We start from the raw sequence: 19,923 nt of genomic DNA, 5'->3' as shown, positions 1-19,923 counted from the left end.
GACCAAAAGAGCCATAATAAACAGGAATGATTGGACATTCCTCTTTTATATTGTACGCTGTTACTTGAATATGAGATGTGAAAAGATAGCGTATGCACTGTGAAGAAACCCTCAGATTTAATTAATACTATTATGGCGCGTTTGCTTGTGAAAATTTCTATGATATTAATTTGGTTGAGATTGAAATATTTGCTTAAATCTGGATTTTAAGCTAGAGATCAAAATATTTCAGGTAACGAATATTACTTTGAATTCAAATTAACAGCTGCAATAGAAAAGTCGCTCTTATATTAATAATGTGTATTTGAATTTGTTAAAAGAAACCTCAGTTTTTGTATTTCGTGGAAACAAAATTTTATTTTATCGTGTGTTCTTTGAAAACAGTACGAGTATTCCCATAAAATGCAAAATTATATCTGTAATATTATCAAATACGATTTGCATATATAAATAAGTAATCCACTTAAAAACACGGAATAAATCGTCCTTTTTTCGGACAGAATCGTTTTAATTAGATACGTTATAAGCGGCATTCAGCTTTTCTAAAGGATAAATTAATATTGTGCCCTTAAATAAATCGTTTCATATGATTGTCAAATAAAGTTAAAATTGATGATATTAAAATAAGTTAAGGGGCCGATCTGTTTTCTATGGTGGCTGATTTGTGCCATTTTGCGTTTTCGCCCCGCGACCCCGCCAATCGAAAAGTCGAGAATTAACAATTAAAATGGAGGGGCGCGAATTGCACAAATCAGCCACAATAGTTTCCCGATCGACTTCTACCGCGTGATAGTGATGTATAAGATGCACTTTTACAAGATAAAATTACTGGAATACTTAGTTTGAAACAACTCAGAATTGTTTAATTTTTTCCCAACAGAAAATAAAAGCTGAAGGCCACTTTAAACATAATCATTATCTTATATGCTTTCGTTGGATACGTTCGTTCGCAACATTTATTTTTCATAGCATGTATCGTAACTTCCCTATCAAAAATGATATTTTAAACATTATGCTGTAAATAACCTTTCAAAGTGAAAAAAAATATGTTTGAGAAATTAGTTTTGATTACCAGGTTTGAAGGAAAATACATTCGACATAAATTCGGCACAATTCGCCACCCCTTGTCATTATTTCAAAGATATGCTGTCGCATGTATTATCGTTCATTTACAAATATATAGCCAATACTTATATTTGTTTGTAAAATGCATGCCCTTGTTTTATTACAGTGACATGTGCATTTTATAATAATAAAAAAATTTTTTTAAAGCGAAAATGTAAATAAGTATCCAAATCCAGTGTGCATCACTTCTAAATTAAAAACATGCTGCAAATATTAGACATTTTTCTTATAAACATTCGTGATTGTTTAATTATCTTTATTTTTGTTCAAAAATAAAATTTCGTTCACAATCAATTTTGTTTTGATTTAATGTGATATGAACGAATTTCACGTGAGCCGGAGCACGTGTAGATTTCTTGAAGCAAAATATAATTCCCATACGCCGGATGACGTAATAATAATGCATTCCTGAGTTGCATTTCTTAGAAACAACATATTTTCTCAAGAAAGTGTACTTTGCATTTATTTTGCAGAAGCAGTAAACAGATGTCATGTTTAGGAAAAAGGTTAAAATTGTAGTATTATACGGAAGAGCATTAGTGCCAGGTGTATGTTTTTTATTAACTCGAAATTTCGAGTTACTAACTCGAAATTTCGAGTTACTAACTCGAAATTTCGACTTACTTATCTCGAAATTTCGACTTACTAACTCGAAATTTCGAGTTACTAACTCGAAATTTCGAGTTACTTATCTCGAAATTTCGACTTACTAACTTGAAATTTCGACTTACTAACTCGAAATTTCGAGTTACTTATCTCGAAATATCGAGTTACTAACTCGAAATTTCGACTTACTAACTCGAAATTTCGACTTAGTAACTCGAAATTTCGACTTAGTAACTCGAAATTTCGACATACTAACTCGAAATTTCGACTTAGTAACTCGAAATTTCGACTTAGTAACTCGAAATTTCGACTTACATTGCACGACTTTCATTGGTTGCCGGTGAAAGCAAGGATTGAATTCAAGATACTTTCTTCCGTGTGTAGCTGTTGCACATTGAACAGAGCACCTTTTAACATTTATTTTTAACAGAACAATTTTATATAGGGTCAAATGTCCACACATACTGAACATATCCTTCGCTTTTTTTGTGGAGGGGGGGGGGGATGTAAAATCACACTTTCCACATTTTCCGTGTTAACCGGGTGTTTTTTTTTCTTAAGCAGCACAATACAACCATCGTATGGAGAAAACAACAAGTCCCAAAACCCACCCTATTGTAAACTGTGCAATATCATGTGTTAAATAAGTTTTAAATGACGTGTATTACGCCAGTAAGTCTGTCACGCTTTCTTTATACAAATAATGGTTTTTGTAACATTATTCATTATTTACTAATACATGTACTTTGATTCATATTGTGTTGATAAAAAGTTGATAAAAGTGAATACTTGTTATAATATATATATGTTGGGAACAATATAAAAGCATCCGATTTTACAAAGAAATATAGTCAGTAAAGGCCTCAGCACGCCCTATTTTGGCCGACGCCGCGATACTTTCCTCAGATGTACGGAATGCCGTTAGGGCCATTGCCTATGAATGTGTTTGATCTGAAACGCGATAGTCGATAGTACGATGGTGAAAACGCGAAATCACGAAACTACGATGGTGAAAACGCGAAAGCACGATGATGAAAACGCGAAAAAGTACGATGATGAAAACGCGACAGTACGATACTACGATGATGAAAACGCGATAAACTATCGTGTTTTCACCATCGTACTGTCGCGTTTTCACCATCGTAGTTTCGTGATTTTCGCGTTTTCATCATGTCGTACCATTCGCGTTTTTCATCATCGTGCTTTCGGCGTTTTCACCATCGTAGTTTCGTAATTTCGCGTTTTCACCATCGTACTATCGACTATCGCGTTTCAGATCACACACATTCATAGGCGATGGCCCTAACGGCATTCCGTACAGATGTCCCACACGTGAAGTATAGGATCGTTTTTTTTTTACAGGGATGAGAAGAATATGATTTAGTGAAAAGATATGTTTGAACAGATTGGGATACAATACAACGTCTTAAGAACGCCTGAACGTACAAATTAAAGGAAGCCTTGTATTTTTTAGGTCGGGTGTGTACATGCCATTACTAAGTTTAAGTTAAATTTCAATAGTTTTTGTCCAGGCACCCGTTTCTCCATCTCCATCGTTCAACGTCACTCCCTACTATATCTTATACCATCTAACTAATAACTTTGGCCGGGTTAGTATGTCGAAATTTCGAGTTAGTATGTCGAAATTTCGAGTTAGTAACTCGAAATTTCGAGATAAGTAACTCGAAATTTCGAGTTAGTAACTCGAAATTTCGAGTTAGTAAGTCGAAATTTCGAGTTAGTAAGTCGAAATTTCGAAATAAGTAACTCGAAATTTCGAGTTAGTAAGTCGAAATTTCGAGTTAGTAAGTCGAAATTTCGAGATAAATAACTCGAAATTTCGAGTTAGTAAGTCGAAATTTCGAGTTAGTAAGTCGAAATTTCGAGATAAGTAAGTCGAAATTTCGAGTTAGTAACTCGAAATTTCGAGTTAGTAACTCGAAATTTCGAGTTATTAAAAAACATACACCTGGCACTAATGCTCTTCCGTAGTATTACGAGTGTTAATGTTCTTTTTTAAATGCCCCATATATGTGTGTTTTTATTGATGTAATACTTTCAATTTCAGGATGTCATTTGACACAAACTGTAATAGCTAAATATAGATTCTATTTACATTTTTTGGCTTAGCACTATAATCTTCTAGAATTAGAGTTCTTATTTAAGGCACGTCTTAATGATTATATATATGACTTTGCAAAGTATTAATAATACATTAATTATTGTTAGTAATATATATGTGATCATTTTATTTCTCTCAGTGCATCATACATGATACAAACATAAGTTATAGTAAATAAACAGTGAATATTTGTAAAAGACAGCAGATGTGCTTGGCAAGTCATTTATGTACAGAGAATAATGACAATACATTAAAAGATTAACCATCCATTGTTTTTTTCTTTCTTAGAACTCCTAAATTGAATAGTAAATGAATGATAACCCATAAAAGAAAAGCTTATAAATGACTGTTTTGAAAGTTGATTTGCAAATAAATGATTCTTCTCCTTCTATAAACTTAAGTACACACAACTTAATGCTATTGTTAATTTGTAATACACTTTTTACTGTAGAAAGAAATTATTTTACTGATAATATATTCTGTGAAACGTGCACATAAAATAATTATCCCAATGTGTAGTGTAAATAGTATAATAGTGTACCATGTAGAAATGTGTATTATATAGTTAATCAAGATTATACCTCTACTTTTAACGGTTTAGTTTATAATCGTCCTGGATGAACTTTTGTTGTAAATTCAACAGATTGCAAGGGTGGTACTATTGTTATGCTTTAAAAACGGCTGCTTGTATTTGGTTATCACAAATAATCAGTAAGGGGGACTACCCTCTGTAAACGAAGTATACTGAACACATTTATTTCTTCCCATGACAAAAAAATAAGATGATAAAACGTTAAGGCATCAATAACCAAAAAATTTATTTAAAAAATTTAAAAAAAGGCCTTAACATTTTTTTTTTATTTGCTGTGAATTTTTCCGCCCCCCCATCCATAAAAAAAAGTGAGAAAACCTTCTGTTTAAAAAACCCCCCCTTTTTCGCCAAAAAATTTTTGGATTTGAATTTTTAAAAATTTATATAATTAAATTTAATAAAATGGCTTTTTTTAAAGAACACATATATTGGGGGAAAAAAAAAAAAAAAAAAATCTTTGTTCGCGATAAAAAAACCATTATAAACTACATTTTAAAAATTTAAAAAATTCGCTCCTTGTGAATTTTTAAGGGAAAGGCTTTTTTCAAAAATTTTCATTTGATAAAGGAAAAAAGGGGTAAAAAACGGAAAAAAAAACTTTTAATTTTTAATTAAATAAATTAAAAGCATTAAAAAAATTTTTTATCCCCGACGTTTCTGGGATCCTTAATATTTTACGGTAAGAATAAAATATAAAATGCTTTTGGGTAGATCCGAACGGGGAGGAAGAAAAAACGTTCTAACCCCTGAAACACTGTATAATTTAAAAATAAAGGTCCTTCCAATTCTTTAAATAATTTTAAACAATTTTAAAGATGGTTTTAAAATTTTAAGGGATTTTTTATTATTACATTTTAATTGTTTTTGGAAAGGGGGAATTTTTTTTTTTAACGTCATTAGTGTTTTAATGTTTTATTTCGTAATAAATACCTGGTATATTTAAAAAAAAGGGAATTTTAAAATTAATACCTAAAACGGAAAGAATATTTCCCCTTTGGGGAATTCTGTCCTTTTTTTTTTTTTAAAAATGGAAGGGGAAAGTTTTAATTTTTTAATTTTTATAAAAATTTTTAATTTTTATAAAAAACAGATAATTGTTTTAAAAAAAATTAAATGGAATAAACTAGATTATTGTGGGTTTTTTTCGGCAATAAACTTGAATCAGTTATTTGCAAATATTAATGATATTTGTGTCTTAACATCGTGGTCATTTGCATCTTTTAAGAACGAACATTAGTATACGTGATGGTAGCATAGTGGTATCTGCCACATAAACAAGTGATGTTGATTCTAGTTCATTCCCGGGTTCCGACCATATTAAGGTACCTGTTAGTTTCTAATATATGTTGAATGCAGCAGAATATTGTATCTAGAAATATTAGATTTTTTACCCTTTTTTGTATTTTTGTAAATTTTCATTTATAGATTGTAAAACTATATACTTGTTTAAAGTTGTAAACACTAAATTAATTAGGTGTCAGTTCTGAGCCCTTTTTGTATTTTGTAAATTTTCATTTATAAATTGCAAGTATATATACTTACAAGTTAGAGACACTAAATTAAGCAAAATGAACATGCTTAAACTTAAAACATGTTACATAAAGTTACAGTCTAATTTACAGGTATACATGTGGTGTATAGGCGTTAAAATGTAGTATACCTTGTGTCAGTATTCAGCACACTTTTTAGTGTTAATTATATTCATAGCCTTATATTATTTTATCCATACAGAGTGTAAATGCAGAATCACGAATTAAAACGAACGCTATATCTTTACTGTGAACTGACCGTACCATACATTTCTGTTACAGGCGACTATATATTATATCTCTTCTATCTTTATATATGATACATATGATATTCAATAATTTCACTGTAGCTACAGGACGTCGGTTTTGTTTTATACTGCTATTTTATAGGAGGTTAGTTGTCCGAACAAGATTAAAAACTCAAGTGTTTGCGCGAGATTGCACTCGTTTACACTCTTTATAATATAAAAAATATATTTTTAAAAAATCAAAACAATAAAAATATTTATTTCAAGCTCTATTCATTCATGAGGTACATAAATATAATATGTATAATAGACAATGTTCTTTGATAGTAAGAATGGATATAGTCAGAAATAAACTTACAGATTTATGAAAAATGAACCTCAAGTTTACATGGAGAAAAAATAAGTTATTCAATCATCAAGTTTTCCATTTCTCAAAATCACCTTCAAGTTTTTAATAAATTTATGATCACTTAGTTTCTGACCATATGCATTTAGAAATCAGTTCCTGCACAAAAATTAAAGAATTAATTCATTATCAGACAAAAGACATTGCTGTCTCCTAATATCTTATAGATAGATAATGTATTGACGTAAACATTTAGTACATATTCATTACACCACATAGTATTACATTTGTATAGCATATTTAATATGCATTATCATGGTACATGACAAAAAGTATACGCACAAAATGTTCTGTTCAACATACATTAAATTCTATGTAATTGTTGTATAAATAATCCACTGTAGCCTATTTATAAGGACGTATGTCTTTCAACCCAGGGATAATGATTGTAGAATGATTAATTTTCATAAGAATACTAGAGAGTTAATTAGTTATCAATATACATGTATGTTGAAGGAAGTTGGTATTGATAAAAAGATTAACATAAAAAAAAAATAAAAAAAAAATGAATAAATGAATAAAATAAAAATAAATAGAAGAACGTAAAAAATGATACCTTAATGTTTGCTTCTTAAGGTTATCATGTACATGCATGAGGGGGATACCGTTATTACTTAAACGTAGAAAAGAAGGGAAAAAACGGAAAGAAAAGAATGAAAGAAAAAATCACAAAATACGCTTCATTACTTCTGACATACTGTAGACCTTAAATATCATTTAGATATATTGAATTGTTAAGTTTACACACAATACAATACAGTACTTGCATGTCTAATGGCTATAGATATTTTTTAAGTATTAAATATCTACCTGATAATGTAAAAGAAAAAATAACAGTTTTATTTGTATACGATCTCTTTAATTTGTTTTAAAGAAAGAAATGAATTCTCGAGAAGACAATTCAGCTAATGAATCACTCGCTTCACCTATGTACATGTATACACTGTTTATACATGTATCTGCTAATAGAAATGTGTGAATTGTTTTAATTAAATGTTTCACCTTCATTTATCGACTATTTCACATCACTAATTGTCTAGAAACACGCACATTTCGAATATTCATATTTCATATTTATTAGTCGAAACACAAACTTCGTTCTTTCACATAGTTAAGGATATAGAATTTATTTACAAAAATGTATGCATCAAAATTGTTATCAAGTGCCTGTCTTAATCCATTAACTTTCTTCTTTCATTTTATATCATGGACATTTACACAGAAAATGGCAAAAAAGACGGAACCGGACCTGGTTGACGAACAGACGGACGAAGAAGCGTTCAAAGGAGAAGGTAACACAATATTACTAATTCCTTTAATTGTAATTGACCTTCACCTGCTGGAACAAAAAGTGCCAGTTTCGATTCCGGCCGGCCGGCACCTCCACGTACTTTGACAAGGTTCTTGATTGTAAGCAGCAGTCAAATTATTATTATGATATCTAATCCCTAAAACTTTAAATTGACTAAGTTAAAAGCAGAAGGACAAATCCTTTTAAGAAAATCACAAATTTAAGAAAATCAGCAATTTAAGGGTTAAGCTGTTGATTCTGATAATATAGTCTATCTTTGACAAATATATCTGTCTTAGAACAAATAAGAAATGTTCTCATACCTGTAACTTCTGGAAGAAGATTACTTTGTTAGATACATAAATGTTTTGTTGGAGATTTATAACCTTGATTTATTTCAATAAAGGTTAGAATTTTTGGCTATTCGATGCACGAACGTCCAGCCTCTTTGTCCGTTTAAGTAAGAGTTACGGACTCATATGGCCTTTTAACCATCACCGAAGATGGATAAATACTCTACTTTATCCTCACCAAAAAGGTTTGTTTATATATAATAAAATAAGTCTGAAATAAAACTGGCTTTCTGTTCAATTGCTGCTACATCAGCATTGCATTGTATTATTTTAACATTTGGATGGAATCATTTCTGCTGCAATTGTGAATTAAAATGTTATCAGTTTATTTACATCTAATAAGACATACATTATATGTTACAAAATTATCATTTTATATGTAATTACAGGTGTCACTACCTACCACTGTGTTCAAAATATTGAAATAAGTATTATAAAGTATATTTATAATTTTATATGTAATTACAGGTGTCACATCCTACCAATGTGTTCCTAATTATACAATTATCTTACAAATTATCATTTTATAAAAAGTGTCACAAACCGCCACTGTGATCCAAAGTATACATTTATCTTACAAATATTTTTATATATGATTATAGGTGCCACAACTAGCCACTACGTACCAAAGACTGCACGTGACAAATGTCAAAACAGAGAATGTGGGCAATTATTTTCCCGACCTCATCATTTAAGAAGACCCCATCATTGTAGAAGGTAACTGTTTATGTAAAACTATACATACACGTGCTCATAAGACCTTATGAAGCCGGTTATAAACAACAGTATAGAGTGAGTCAAGCATGCACAATTTTGCATTTTTTCCAGACTCTAAAGTGTTGACTGTAAAGGTCTTGTTTATTATAGTGTCACCCCTACTGAAAGGGCCAGCCATTTCTGACTTATGAGACACCTTTTGCTCGCATACCATGTACCTCCCAATTCCTACCACTATGCCAGGCGCCAGGCGGATAGAAACCGGTAACCATTCATTTTAACTACCTCGCGGCTTACGAAGTGGCCATTCGCAACGAGGCCAACGAGAAACATTCATCCTTCAATAATGGCTCCCCGTGGAGCTCTAACCGTCGACCTCCCTATCCGTAGGCGGACGCCTTAACCACTAGGCCAACGGTACAGTACCGGTTGACTGGTTATTTATAGATACTTTTTGAGACTAAAGTCTTAGTGTTTCTGGCTTAGATAGATGTAATTTTGTTATCAATATAACACTTATGCTATGAGATATGTATAATGTTGAAGGTTAAATTGCTGTTTTGATGTCACATAGTATGTTAACATATCTATTTCAAATGATATATTCATATTTACTATATATAAATCACAAACCGTATAAACAGTCTCCGTAAAATGCTATATTTTTTTTCCAACTTATTTCCACGGTAAGATGGTTTATACATATTATATTACCCATTAATGTCACTATATAAACAAAATAATTTACCTTTCTCAGACAGAAGAAGAAGCAAAAGATCTGTTTTTCAGTCCAATATTGGAAAATATGCCTGAATATTTAAACGTAAAACAACAACAACAAAACACGCACGCACGCACGCGCACGCTCACACACAAAACAAAAACACACAGACAAAAACATCACTCAATAAATACAAGTCAGGCATATATATTTGTAATATATTCATGTTTCATAATAATATTAATATGAAATACAATATCATAATATAATCATATTTCATAATGATATCAAATACAATATCATGTAGATATACGTACTACGTTTAACATTATGTGAGTTAGTCACAATGGATTGTAAAGTTTTACATACTACTTTATGGCGGTGTGTATGTGCGGTACAACTGGTTATATGAACACTTATACCTTTTTTACAGGTGTGGTGAAATATTTTGTCGACCATGTTTACAATATACTAGACGCTTGAATGCCATGGCTCAACCTGACCCTGATGGTGTTCCCTGTAAGGTAATATTCCCGTAATTATGTGCTAAATAAATTTTAGCGTTGTGTTGTTAAATGTCAGTCAAACACGCAACAACAATTATCCCAACCATAATTTTAAAATTGTTCTGTGGTTTCAAACAATTTGTCAATAAGTTTGTTTTGTAAAGTTTAAAGATAAGACACCCCTACCAAAGTTAAGCAAAATTTTCATTAATAGGGAAGGAAGAAAAAAAAAATTTTCAAAAAATGTTTGTCATTTGTCTCAACAGGGGAAGTGTTTAAAAAAGTATTTCGGTAATAAGCCCTAGATCTACAACTGAACCCTTTCTTTCAAGTCACGAATTTGATGGGACAAAGACTAATTAAAAATTCGGTTTTTGTGTCCCTAACCGTAATAGCAAAAAATCGACCTGTTTTTAAAATGAACCAAAAAATTTTTTACTCAAGAAATTATGTAAAATTCTATACTTCTCTCATAACAATTAAAGCACGCCTTTTACAATATGTTTTTGTCATTATCTATTCACAGGTATGTCTGACTTGTTTTGAAGATCGAGTTTTGTATCTTGGCTGCACTCAACGGTCACAGACAGACCTATTTCGTCTGTTAAGAAAACAATGTAAAGATGAGATGACAGATATTGTGTATGAATATGAAATAACAACAAGGAACGCATCCGAGCAACCAAGATTCTGGAAAGATCAGTAAGTAAACTGTTCAGGTTTGGTTGATTTGAATGGACTTCGCTTAATTTCTTCGTGAATATGTTAGGCAATCCATACCATTAAAAACGCTTAGTTATTTTCTAAGATTCACAAACGTTTAATCGTTTTGCTATGTTTTTTGTGTAATTTTTAGCAGCGAAATCCAGTTTCAAATATGATTTTGTTGCGCTAATGCAAGTAGATATATTATATTTTTGTTTTGTTTTGAACGCATTCGTTTTTGTCGTGTCTGTTTTTAGCTCACCTAATTCACCTTAACACGTGATAAATGTGAGTTTACGTGACCGTCCTCCTCCCGTCGTGTTTTATGGCGTTTATAATTGGTGTCTGGACAATAGCAATTCCATTTATGATACTTTCTTGAAGAAATTTTATTTTTAATTCATGCAAAGAACTTTAATTACTAACAGGGATCCATTTATAAAGAGGCAGATAACTCACAGTAGTGACTTTTTCAAGAATTATGGTCTCATAAATAATATTTTTCTTTTAAATATTGCTAATTTTTTATTGAATTTATCAGATTTATACTTTGACAAAACAACATGTAGGCAAAACCTTCATCTGGGGCAATTCATGTATGACAATGACCTTTACACGACCTTGACTTGCAAGGCCAATTGATTAAATTTTATACATGTATGTGCGATAACTTTGTTATTAACAGAAAGATTTGAATCACACTTTGAAAAATAAACTTTTATGTGAACGATTCAAGTACGGTCTTCATCTCTAAATTACTATGAATTTCAAGGTCAAATATGAAATTTATTAAAATTCTATATAAGTTTAATAAAATTAATATACTGACACAACGACAGCGCCATATTCAATGAAGTGAAAATGTTACATTGAACCCTGAAAAACATTGTCTGTCAAGGTTAATTAAAAAATAAACATATCAAACTTGTTATAGTCTTGTTTTAATTGATGGATTAGGTTCATACTTGGACAAAATCTTTTATCTTGAGTTTAAAAGTTTGACCTTAACCTTTAGATCATCTTGACCAACCAGATCTTAGTTGTTTAGTATGAAGCTGACTTCTTGGAACCTTCATTTGGGTTTAAGGTAATTTAAGTTAAAATATTTTGGCTCAAACTAGATTGTTCTTCCATCATGTAACGCTGCACTCCGCTATATTTCTATCAAAAATTCAATAACAAACCTAATCCCCGTAAAATATCATTGTTTGTAATAACAATATGATAGTGACGTCACAATCTCTATATTAAACAAACTATAATTATCAAGAGCAGACATTTATTTTCAGGTGAGCGATTAAATCCATTATATCCCTCTTTTTCTTTTATATGTTTTTTTTTGTTTGAAGCAAACACCGCGATAATAACCCGGATTTGTATTGATAACACTTTTCCAAAATTCATAAAAAAGCAAAGGTTATGATACAAACCATTTTGACACTAGATTAATCTATCTTAAGTAGTCTGGTTTTCCCCTCTCACAACGAGTGTATGCTATTTTACAAAGGCATTTGACATTCCATGATTTATCATTTACACATCTTTTAAATTGAAATAAATGTGAAATAAGATAAACAACACAGAAGGGAAACGCAAAATGGAATAACTTAATACCCTGTATCTTGTTATCAATATTAATCGTGCTTAACATGACGGTTTTTTTTAAATTATGTTTTAATAATATATTTTATATAATTTTCAGATTCAAAATAGACACTACGCAAGAGTGCCTGAGACTTCTCAGAGGCTTTAAGACAACGATGAGCGGTTATGATACATTGAATACAGTAAAAGAGATCAAAGGAAAAATGAATGTACCGACATGGCAAAAATCTATGTTTTGGGCGGTAAATTATCATTTTTTTTAAAAAATTGAATTGACTTATGACTTTGATACATACCTTTTACAAGTGTCAATATTAACAATGCAGAAGTGTAGATATTATAAATTATCATATTGTTTTTATATGCTTATTCTCATTGCGGATCATGATTCATTATGATAATTGTTGTTCACTGTAATTAATGTTACTCTTTATTAACATTCATTTTCTAAATTGTTGTTCATATTTATAATTTACTGTGATAATGTTTGTTACAAGGAAAAATTTCATTATGAAATTATTTTAAAGATAACTAAATACAATAACTGTTGTTCATGGTGGTATGTAGCTATAATAATTTTTGGTATTCACGATAATATTATGATGAATGTTGTTTATGATGATGACAATTTAGTAATTATTTAGGTTTATCCCCGTTCATGATAATATTTCATTATGAATTTATGATGTTAGTTGTTCATGAGATGATAATAATATATACATGCATTCATTTGTTAATCGTTGTCTGGATAAATATATTTCCAGCTTGAAAGTCAAACCACGAGATGTCGGCAATGTGACAGTAAGCTTGGTCGAATAAAGAAGATGAGGAATTGCAGGGTGTGTGGACTTACATTATGTAGGATATGTTCACAGAAAGATTTATTACTTTACTTTGAAGATGGGCAAACGGACAATATCCCCCATCTTGCTATTATCAGATACGAAGGGGTATGTGAATTTTAGAGAATTGTTTTCCACTTGAAGACAAACAGAACATTGTTTTATAGAGAATACATTGTTGATGGTCGAAAGTGTTGTCTTGGCGAGCTTTAACTGCTTTCAATTTGGTCGAATGACCCCTATGTAAATAATCTTCTGCCGATGTAAAGAGTTCCAGTAATTCGCTGAAAAGTACACTTTTTGAAAACTCAAATTTATTTCATTCAAACAATTTTTCTTTTCTTTGATATTATAAATTGCAGAAAACACCAAACATCAACATAAAATATCTTAGTTTTTATTTCATACGCATTGCTTAACCATGTGATGTAATGACTGGAGATAGCTAAGTTTATCTGACAATGCTTTCTCTCATTTTCTGAAATAAATTCATCTAATACAGCTTATATCGATATATGCAGTAAATATATCTCTTTCAAAATATACATTTCAGTGTAAGTGACGAATAAATAAAAAGTAACGACATTTTATTTCTGTTTGAAGTGTCCAGAAAAGGAGCCTAAGGTATCAGTATTACTCCGCTGCTGTGATGACTGTAAAAAAGAAATAGTCCGCCGACAGATAGCAGACAACAAATGGTATTTACAGAAGCCCAAACCGCCAGATCTTCAGTCCGAGATGATCCGAATGGATGACCGTTTCCGGCAACTTATTAACGACATCAAAGAAGAAATAGAAAAGGTTACTGAAGATATTTTTGTGTATGCTAATACATAAAACCATTGAAATTTGATAGTTAGCAGTGTAACAATATGCTTAATATTCCAGTTTTAGAATTTGATTGAAAAAAGGCTTTTATCTAAAGTATCGTAGAATTTGTTTTGCAAAGTCAAAACAGAAATCAAAAGAGTTTATCCTGAAAATTAAGCATTAAATGACTACATTAATATATAAATAACACATGGGTTTGTGGGTAACAGTAAAAATATCATCCCGAGGAAAATACTGTTACCCGAGGCGTAGCCGAGGGTAACAGTATTTTTACGAGGGATGATATTTTTACTGTTACTCACAAACCCATGTGTTATTTATTTTATTACCCCGAACAAAAATACTGAGATGATCTGAAATTGTCAACTAAATCTAACTGTAACAAAAATAAACCAAGAGTAACAATAACTAAACTGTCCTTACCTTTTAAGTTTTAAGTGTACTTTACTGTACTGTACTCAGTAGGCCTAACTTCTCTTTTCTTTTATTCTTTAAGCAAGTGATGATATCTACAAATCATAAACATACAATAAGCTAGGTTTTATTTAGGAAACAAAACACTAACCCATTTACACGGTTATGATCTGTGAAATCTGATCCTTCTGTTTCCAGAATATTCTTAGCATGGTTTTTGACAAAATAACGATGATATCCTATGTCCACCATATCTGTCATTTGTCTGTAACGTGTCACTGATAAAATTTGTTAAATAATCCTTTGTTGCATGCTTAGATCTTCTGCATGCTCCAGTTTGACACATAATTATTTACATTGCAATTACTTCAGTTGAAAACGGATGTTCATTTTTTGACTATTCAGCAAAAAGATATTTTATACGCGAAAAGCACACCAGGGTGCAAACAACTAAATTTTATGAGTGTCATAGGGACTCCAGAGGAGAAATTGATGTCCTATCGGGGTTTAACGTTGAAAATAAGAATGAATCGAGAGAAAAAATGGCGGCCATTTTATTTCATTTTATTAAGGAAATAGACCACGTGACCTCTTAAAAAATACTGTTACCTATGTAACAGTACAAAATTTTTAGTCATGTGGTACACTTGCATTAACAGTAAAAATAACTCCCAGAGGCCTATGGGAAATTAGCATTACGAAAAAAGTGAGGGGTAATAATATAATCTACCACGCATCGGGAACTTTCTATTGATGAATAAGATAACTCTGTATCTATATAATTAATTATGAGTCATAAACATACATATATTTGGTAAAAAAAATTGTGAAACCACTAAATAGCTGCTGTTGTTGATGTTGTTTTTATGTTATGTTTCTTTATACCTTTACAGCTTCAGTCAATCATTAACGAGCCAGTTGAAGACAATGAAGACGTTTTTGGAGATGACAGTATTGACGGTGTAGTGGAGTTTGAATCCAATATGACAGTATTACAAATAAAACAGTCAGAAATCGACAATATAAAGGTTCGTTAAATAAATTAACTTTCGTATTAATGTTAGCTGACTTACTATATACAGTTACTTTTTGTTTGTGATAAGTGAAAAGAGGACCAGCGAGGGTCATGAGAGAATGGTGTAATATCGCGTCTTTGATCTTTTTGTCGCGCCAAGGAAAACACGACAACAAAAAGAAAGGAAGGCAGAAACACAACACCTAATTTTTGCAATGTTTTAGCTGTGATCCGAGCTTGGCTTAGCGTTTTTGTGTTGGCAGAATGAAAATCTTAAAAATGCGACAAAGGGGTGGGTTAGAATTTTCAAATAGCCATCAAATCTGTCATGGGTAATAGTAACACACTATTGTAGATAAAATTGCAGAGTTTTTTAGTAAAATACAAAGAAAGTGGAACATGTGTCACAACCCTACTAATGTCACTTGGACAACATATCGATCGAGTCATAGAGATAGGAAAGTTGGCAAAAATATCTATTACTATTTGGAGACAAGGTTTCTTGAAAGAAATCTTACATGTTTTTTATCATCATAGTGCACTGTTTATTATTACAAATGTTGTAAAGTGTAGTTTTTACATACGATCATTTCAGCGAAACTTTCTCTTACAATTATTATTTATACTAATGTTAAGCGTTTTCTATTACATCCTTTATAATGGTTTTATCACTAAAATTTTATGTACAGCTAAGGACTTATTATTTTCGTTCCAGGAAAATGTCAATAAAAGTTTACAGACGTTTTTCAACATGTATACAGAATTGAAAAACATATTGAAAACAACCAGGAAAACTTTATCACAAAAACAACTCGTCTTTGTAATGAACTATTTTATAGTAAGTACAAATATTTAATCTTACTTTTCATTCTTACTGATTTATAAATAAGAAATAGCATTTATTCAATAATCGTCTATTTTATGTAGAATAACGGCTTTAGTGCATAATTCTTTTTACTTTTTCTAACTTCATTGCAAAAAAAAAAAAAAAAAAAAAAAAATCTGCGAACACGACTATACATTAACAGAGAACAAAACATGCATTAACAGGCAGATTCTCGTGACAAATCATAACAGAAAGCATTGCACGGGCAATAGTATCTATATATGAAATACAGATAATGAAACGTGGAGTTACCGATTTAAGCGTATACATGTATACGTTAATGCAAGAACAGCGCGAATGCAGCTTTTTATGCATTAACATCTACAGAATCTCTCGGACTTTTTAACCCATCACTCTGTTGGGGCATTAAATACATTCTTGATGCACTACCCCTCTAGTAAAGTCCAGATTTTTGTTTCAGTTACATGTGATTAATTATGATGCAAAAATTAAAAAAATATTCCTTATTGTTAATGGCAAGAATAAAAAAATACATATTTCCGGAACATTAATATTTCAGGTTTAACTACTACATTGTGTATACAGGATTATTTTTGTAATCGTTTCATATACACGACCGAAGCAAATAAAATAGATAGATGGATTGATTGAGAAAGCAACTTCAGAAATCTTGAATGATACTTTCTGTGATCAGTGTTTCTAAAGTATTTCTAAGTATTTTCTAAAATCATTTCAATACATATGATTATATTAATCATAGTGGTTGATTTTAACCATATTACGGAACCATATCGTTATGCAAAAAAAAAAAAAAAAAAAAAAAAAAAAAACATCACACATTGTCTACAGTTCATTAGATATTTTGATATAAAATAAAACATTTCACTGCCAGTTCTTCTATATTATTGACTGTTGAAGCTGAATGTTACGGATAAATCTTAAAATATGTATTCTTGAATTTTTAGTGTATTGCTTATAATATTGCAGGCAAAGAAAGATTTTTACATAGAGGTAAAGGAAAAGTTAGGAAAATTGACGCTAGTGAACAGCATGTGCGATGATCATATGTCTTGATTGGAACAGAGCATGGTACCTACATGTAAACGGTTATTTGAATGATAGTATTGATCCATTCTGTGATAAATAAAGAACTTAAAAATGACAGAAACCTTATTTGTTTTTACATGTATGATAATTTAGCATTATCATGCACATTTGTTAGATAGAAAGATAGACGGATAGAAATAAGTTAGTATTCGCTCTACCAGAAACCTTAATACATAATTATAATATTGCAGTTTTTAACGTACTGTTTCGTTGGACAATAATGACTTCTCTATCATTTATATACGCAGTTTCTGAAAATTTCTGAACGTTTTGTTATTTAAGTAGAAGAAAGCAATGTGCAGTACTATAATTTCGTTTTTAAAGTTTCAACAGGCTAAATGATCTTTCATTACCACTTGATAGTTGGAGCCTCCGCCTATTATATCGCGCTATTTAAGTTGTCAAAAGTATCTCTTAAAATGACTGATGAAATCTGTCAAATTAAGGGAAGTAAATTTGAAAGACCTTTATAATATTCCGAAAGAATTAACTCCCTTAAGACTACATGAAGAGGAACAAAAAACGCAAGACAGGTTATTATAACATTATTTCACGAGTGTTAAAGTGAAGTCATGTCTTTCAAGACTAATTACTGTAAGTTCATATTCTTAATAGCTTTAATGATATATTTGAATACATATGGAATGAGAAAGAAATATGCACCATTTGATAAAGTATGTGAATATGTCATTTAATCTTCTGTGAAGGTGTTAGTTTTCACTTAATTTTATATAATTATACGGTATCTACGGTATCACTTACTTTACAAGGCTAGCACAAATGGGTATAACCAATGTTAGTCTTGAAACAAATTAATGTAATCATGTTAGTTACATACAACTGATTGCTAGAAAAAATAATGCTATGGCATTAATTTCAAAGAACTTTGTTTCGCAAAGAACATTCCTTGCATTTCCTTTGGCTATTAGGGTATCTTAAACTCGGTAACTATGAGATTATTCTACATTGCTGAGTACAATACTGAATTTTGTTGGACGAGACCAATAGATTCTACGTAACCATAAGCACGAATCTTGCATTTTGCTTTAAAATTCGTATTAAAGCACAATACACTGTTCAAGTGCTACGGTTTTAAAAAAATCGGATAAAAATTGTAGTTTTGCCCATATTTGGATTGAGAGCAATAGCTAGTGGTTCATGTATATCGGATATAAATGTGTGTTGGTTTCGGACATCAAACAGAAGAACGGAAATCAATGTTCTTTGACATCGGTTCAAAAATTATATCTGAAATAAATAAATAAATAAATAAATAAATAATATAGAAACTTGTTATAAGGTGAATACGAAGGATAAGCGAGCACAACGACTTTTTACTGTTTCAGAATGTCTCTCACTATATACGTCTTGTGCGATGACGCGTTGTCATGCAACAATCTGACATTGGCCAAACCTGTTTTAGGATTACGTTTCCGAAAGTATTTGTTCAGTTTCCGAGGAACTTTTTCCTTGTATAATTCTTCTTGAGGAACAGCAACCTGAATGGCGGGAACCTGAGTTGCAAAGAAAATGGCATACATAACCTTCTTAATAATGATGGTCGTTTTTACAATGATGGTCTATTAGACTTTGTAGCCCAAATCTAGTTTTGGTGTTTTTGTTTTGGCTCTTAAAAATGAACCCATGTTTTGTCAACTGTGACGGCATTTGCAAAGGACCTTTCATTGTAGTTTAGTTACTTTTTAAACATGCATGCCTTTATTCTGGTCATCTGTCAGCAAATGAGGAAACCATCTAGCACAGATCTGTTTTCATTTTTAAATCACGTTTAAGAATGATATGCCAATGGTACTAGTTAGTTGCCTAGTGGTGTATCTTGCATCAGTATTCTAATTTTTGTAATACAATGTTCGCGTTGTCGAACTATACAAAAAGTTGAAAATCAGAATGCCTCCAGATGAGACAAAATACCTTGTATTGAATATTCTGTTTAATAAGACGACTCATATAAATTTTATGATTTATCAACTGATATAATATTACGCTATTCATTTTACAGAAGACAAATTATTCTCTTAAACTTTGTATTTTTGGCCTAGAATACTGAAATATAATATTCTGTCCTTCATTAAAAAAATAAAGATATATTTGATCGCAATCAAGATGCACTTTTGTTTTCATTGACAGGAATCATATGAAATCGGTCACCAAATTTTAAATCACAACTTAAAATGCTAATAAAAATAATTATTATTTATAAATCATAAGCGGACGTCAAGAAGATAATGTAACTATAGCTTTCATTTATACAGTATGATTCCCTATCATAACGTTGTTATTCTTTTATCATTTAAGTGAGAAATTAATTGTTTGCGTTTTT

General features: G+C 30.8%; 1 protein-coding gene across 2 annotated transcripts; it reads left to right on the top strand.

The window, feature by feature from the left end:
- The first annotated feature begins 68 nt into the window (after positions 1-68).
- LOC132727368 (uncharacterized) lies at positions 69-17,665 on the top strand. Of its 2 annotated transcripts, none has more exons than XM_060712808.1 (11): positions 69-232; positions 7,851-7,920; positions 8,875-8,989; positions 10,144-10,234; positions 10,743-10,918; positions 12,624-12,768; positions 13,291-13,476; positions 13,972-14,169; positions 15,507-15,641; positions 16,344-16,466; positions 17,463-17,665. In XM_060712808.1, exons 2-11 carry the CDS (start codon positions 7,854-7,856, stop codon positions 17,547-17,549), a joined length of 1,323 nt encoding a protein of 440 aa, XP_060568791.1. In that variant the 5' UTR covers positions 69-232; positions 7,851-7,853; the 3' UTR covers positions 17,550-17,665. The 2 variants fall into 2 exon arrangements, with proteins under 2 accessions (XP_060568791.1, XP_060568790.1); XM_060712807.1 differs by lacking the exon at positions 69-232 and adding an exon at positions 1,401-1,631.
- The last annotated feature ends 2,258 nt before the right edge of the window (positions 17,666-19,923 follow it).

This window comes from Ruditapes philippinarum, unplaced genomic scaffold, assembly GCF_026571515.1.
Source record: "Ruditapes philippinarum isolate M1 unplaced genomic scaffold, ASM2657151v2 ctg2436_1_1_1_1, whole genome shotgun sequence".
NCBI classification, from domain to species: domain Eukaryota; kingdom Metazoa; phylum Mollusca; class Bivalvia; order Venerida; family Veneridae; genus Ruditapes; species Ruditapes philippinarum.
The sequence above is the reverse complement of the archived record's forward strand: the minus strand, read 5'-3'. Positions and strand labels throughout refer to the sequence as shown.

Coding starts and splice junctions, on each gene's coding strand:
- LOC132727368 (XM_060712807.1), top strand. Junction 10,235..10,742: donor CTGATGGTGTTCCCTGTAAG/GTAATATTCCCG, acceptor ATCTATTCACAG/GTATGTCTGACTTGTTTTGA. Junction 13,477..13,971: donor CTATTATCAGATACGAAGGG/GTATGTGAATTT, acceptor TTCTGTTTGAAG/TGTCCAGAAAAGGAGCCTAA.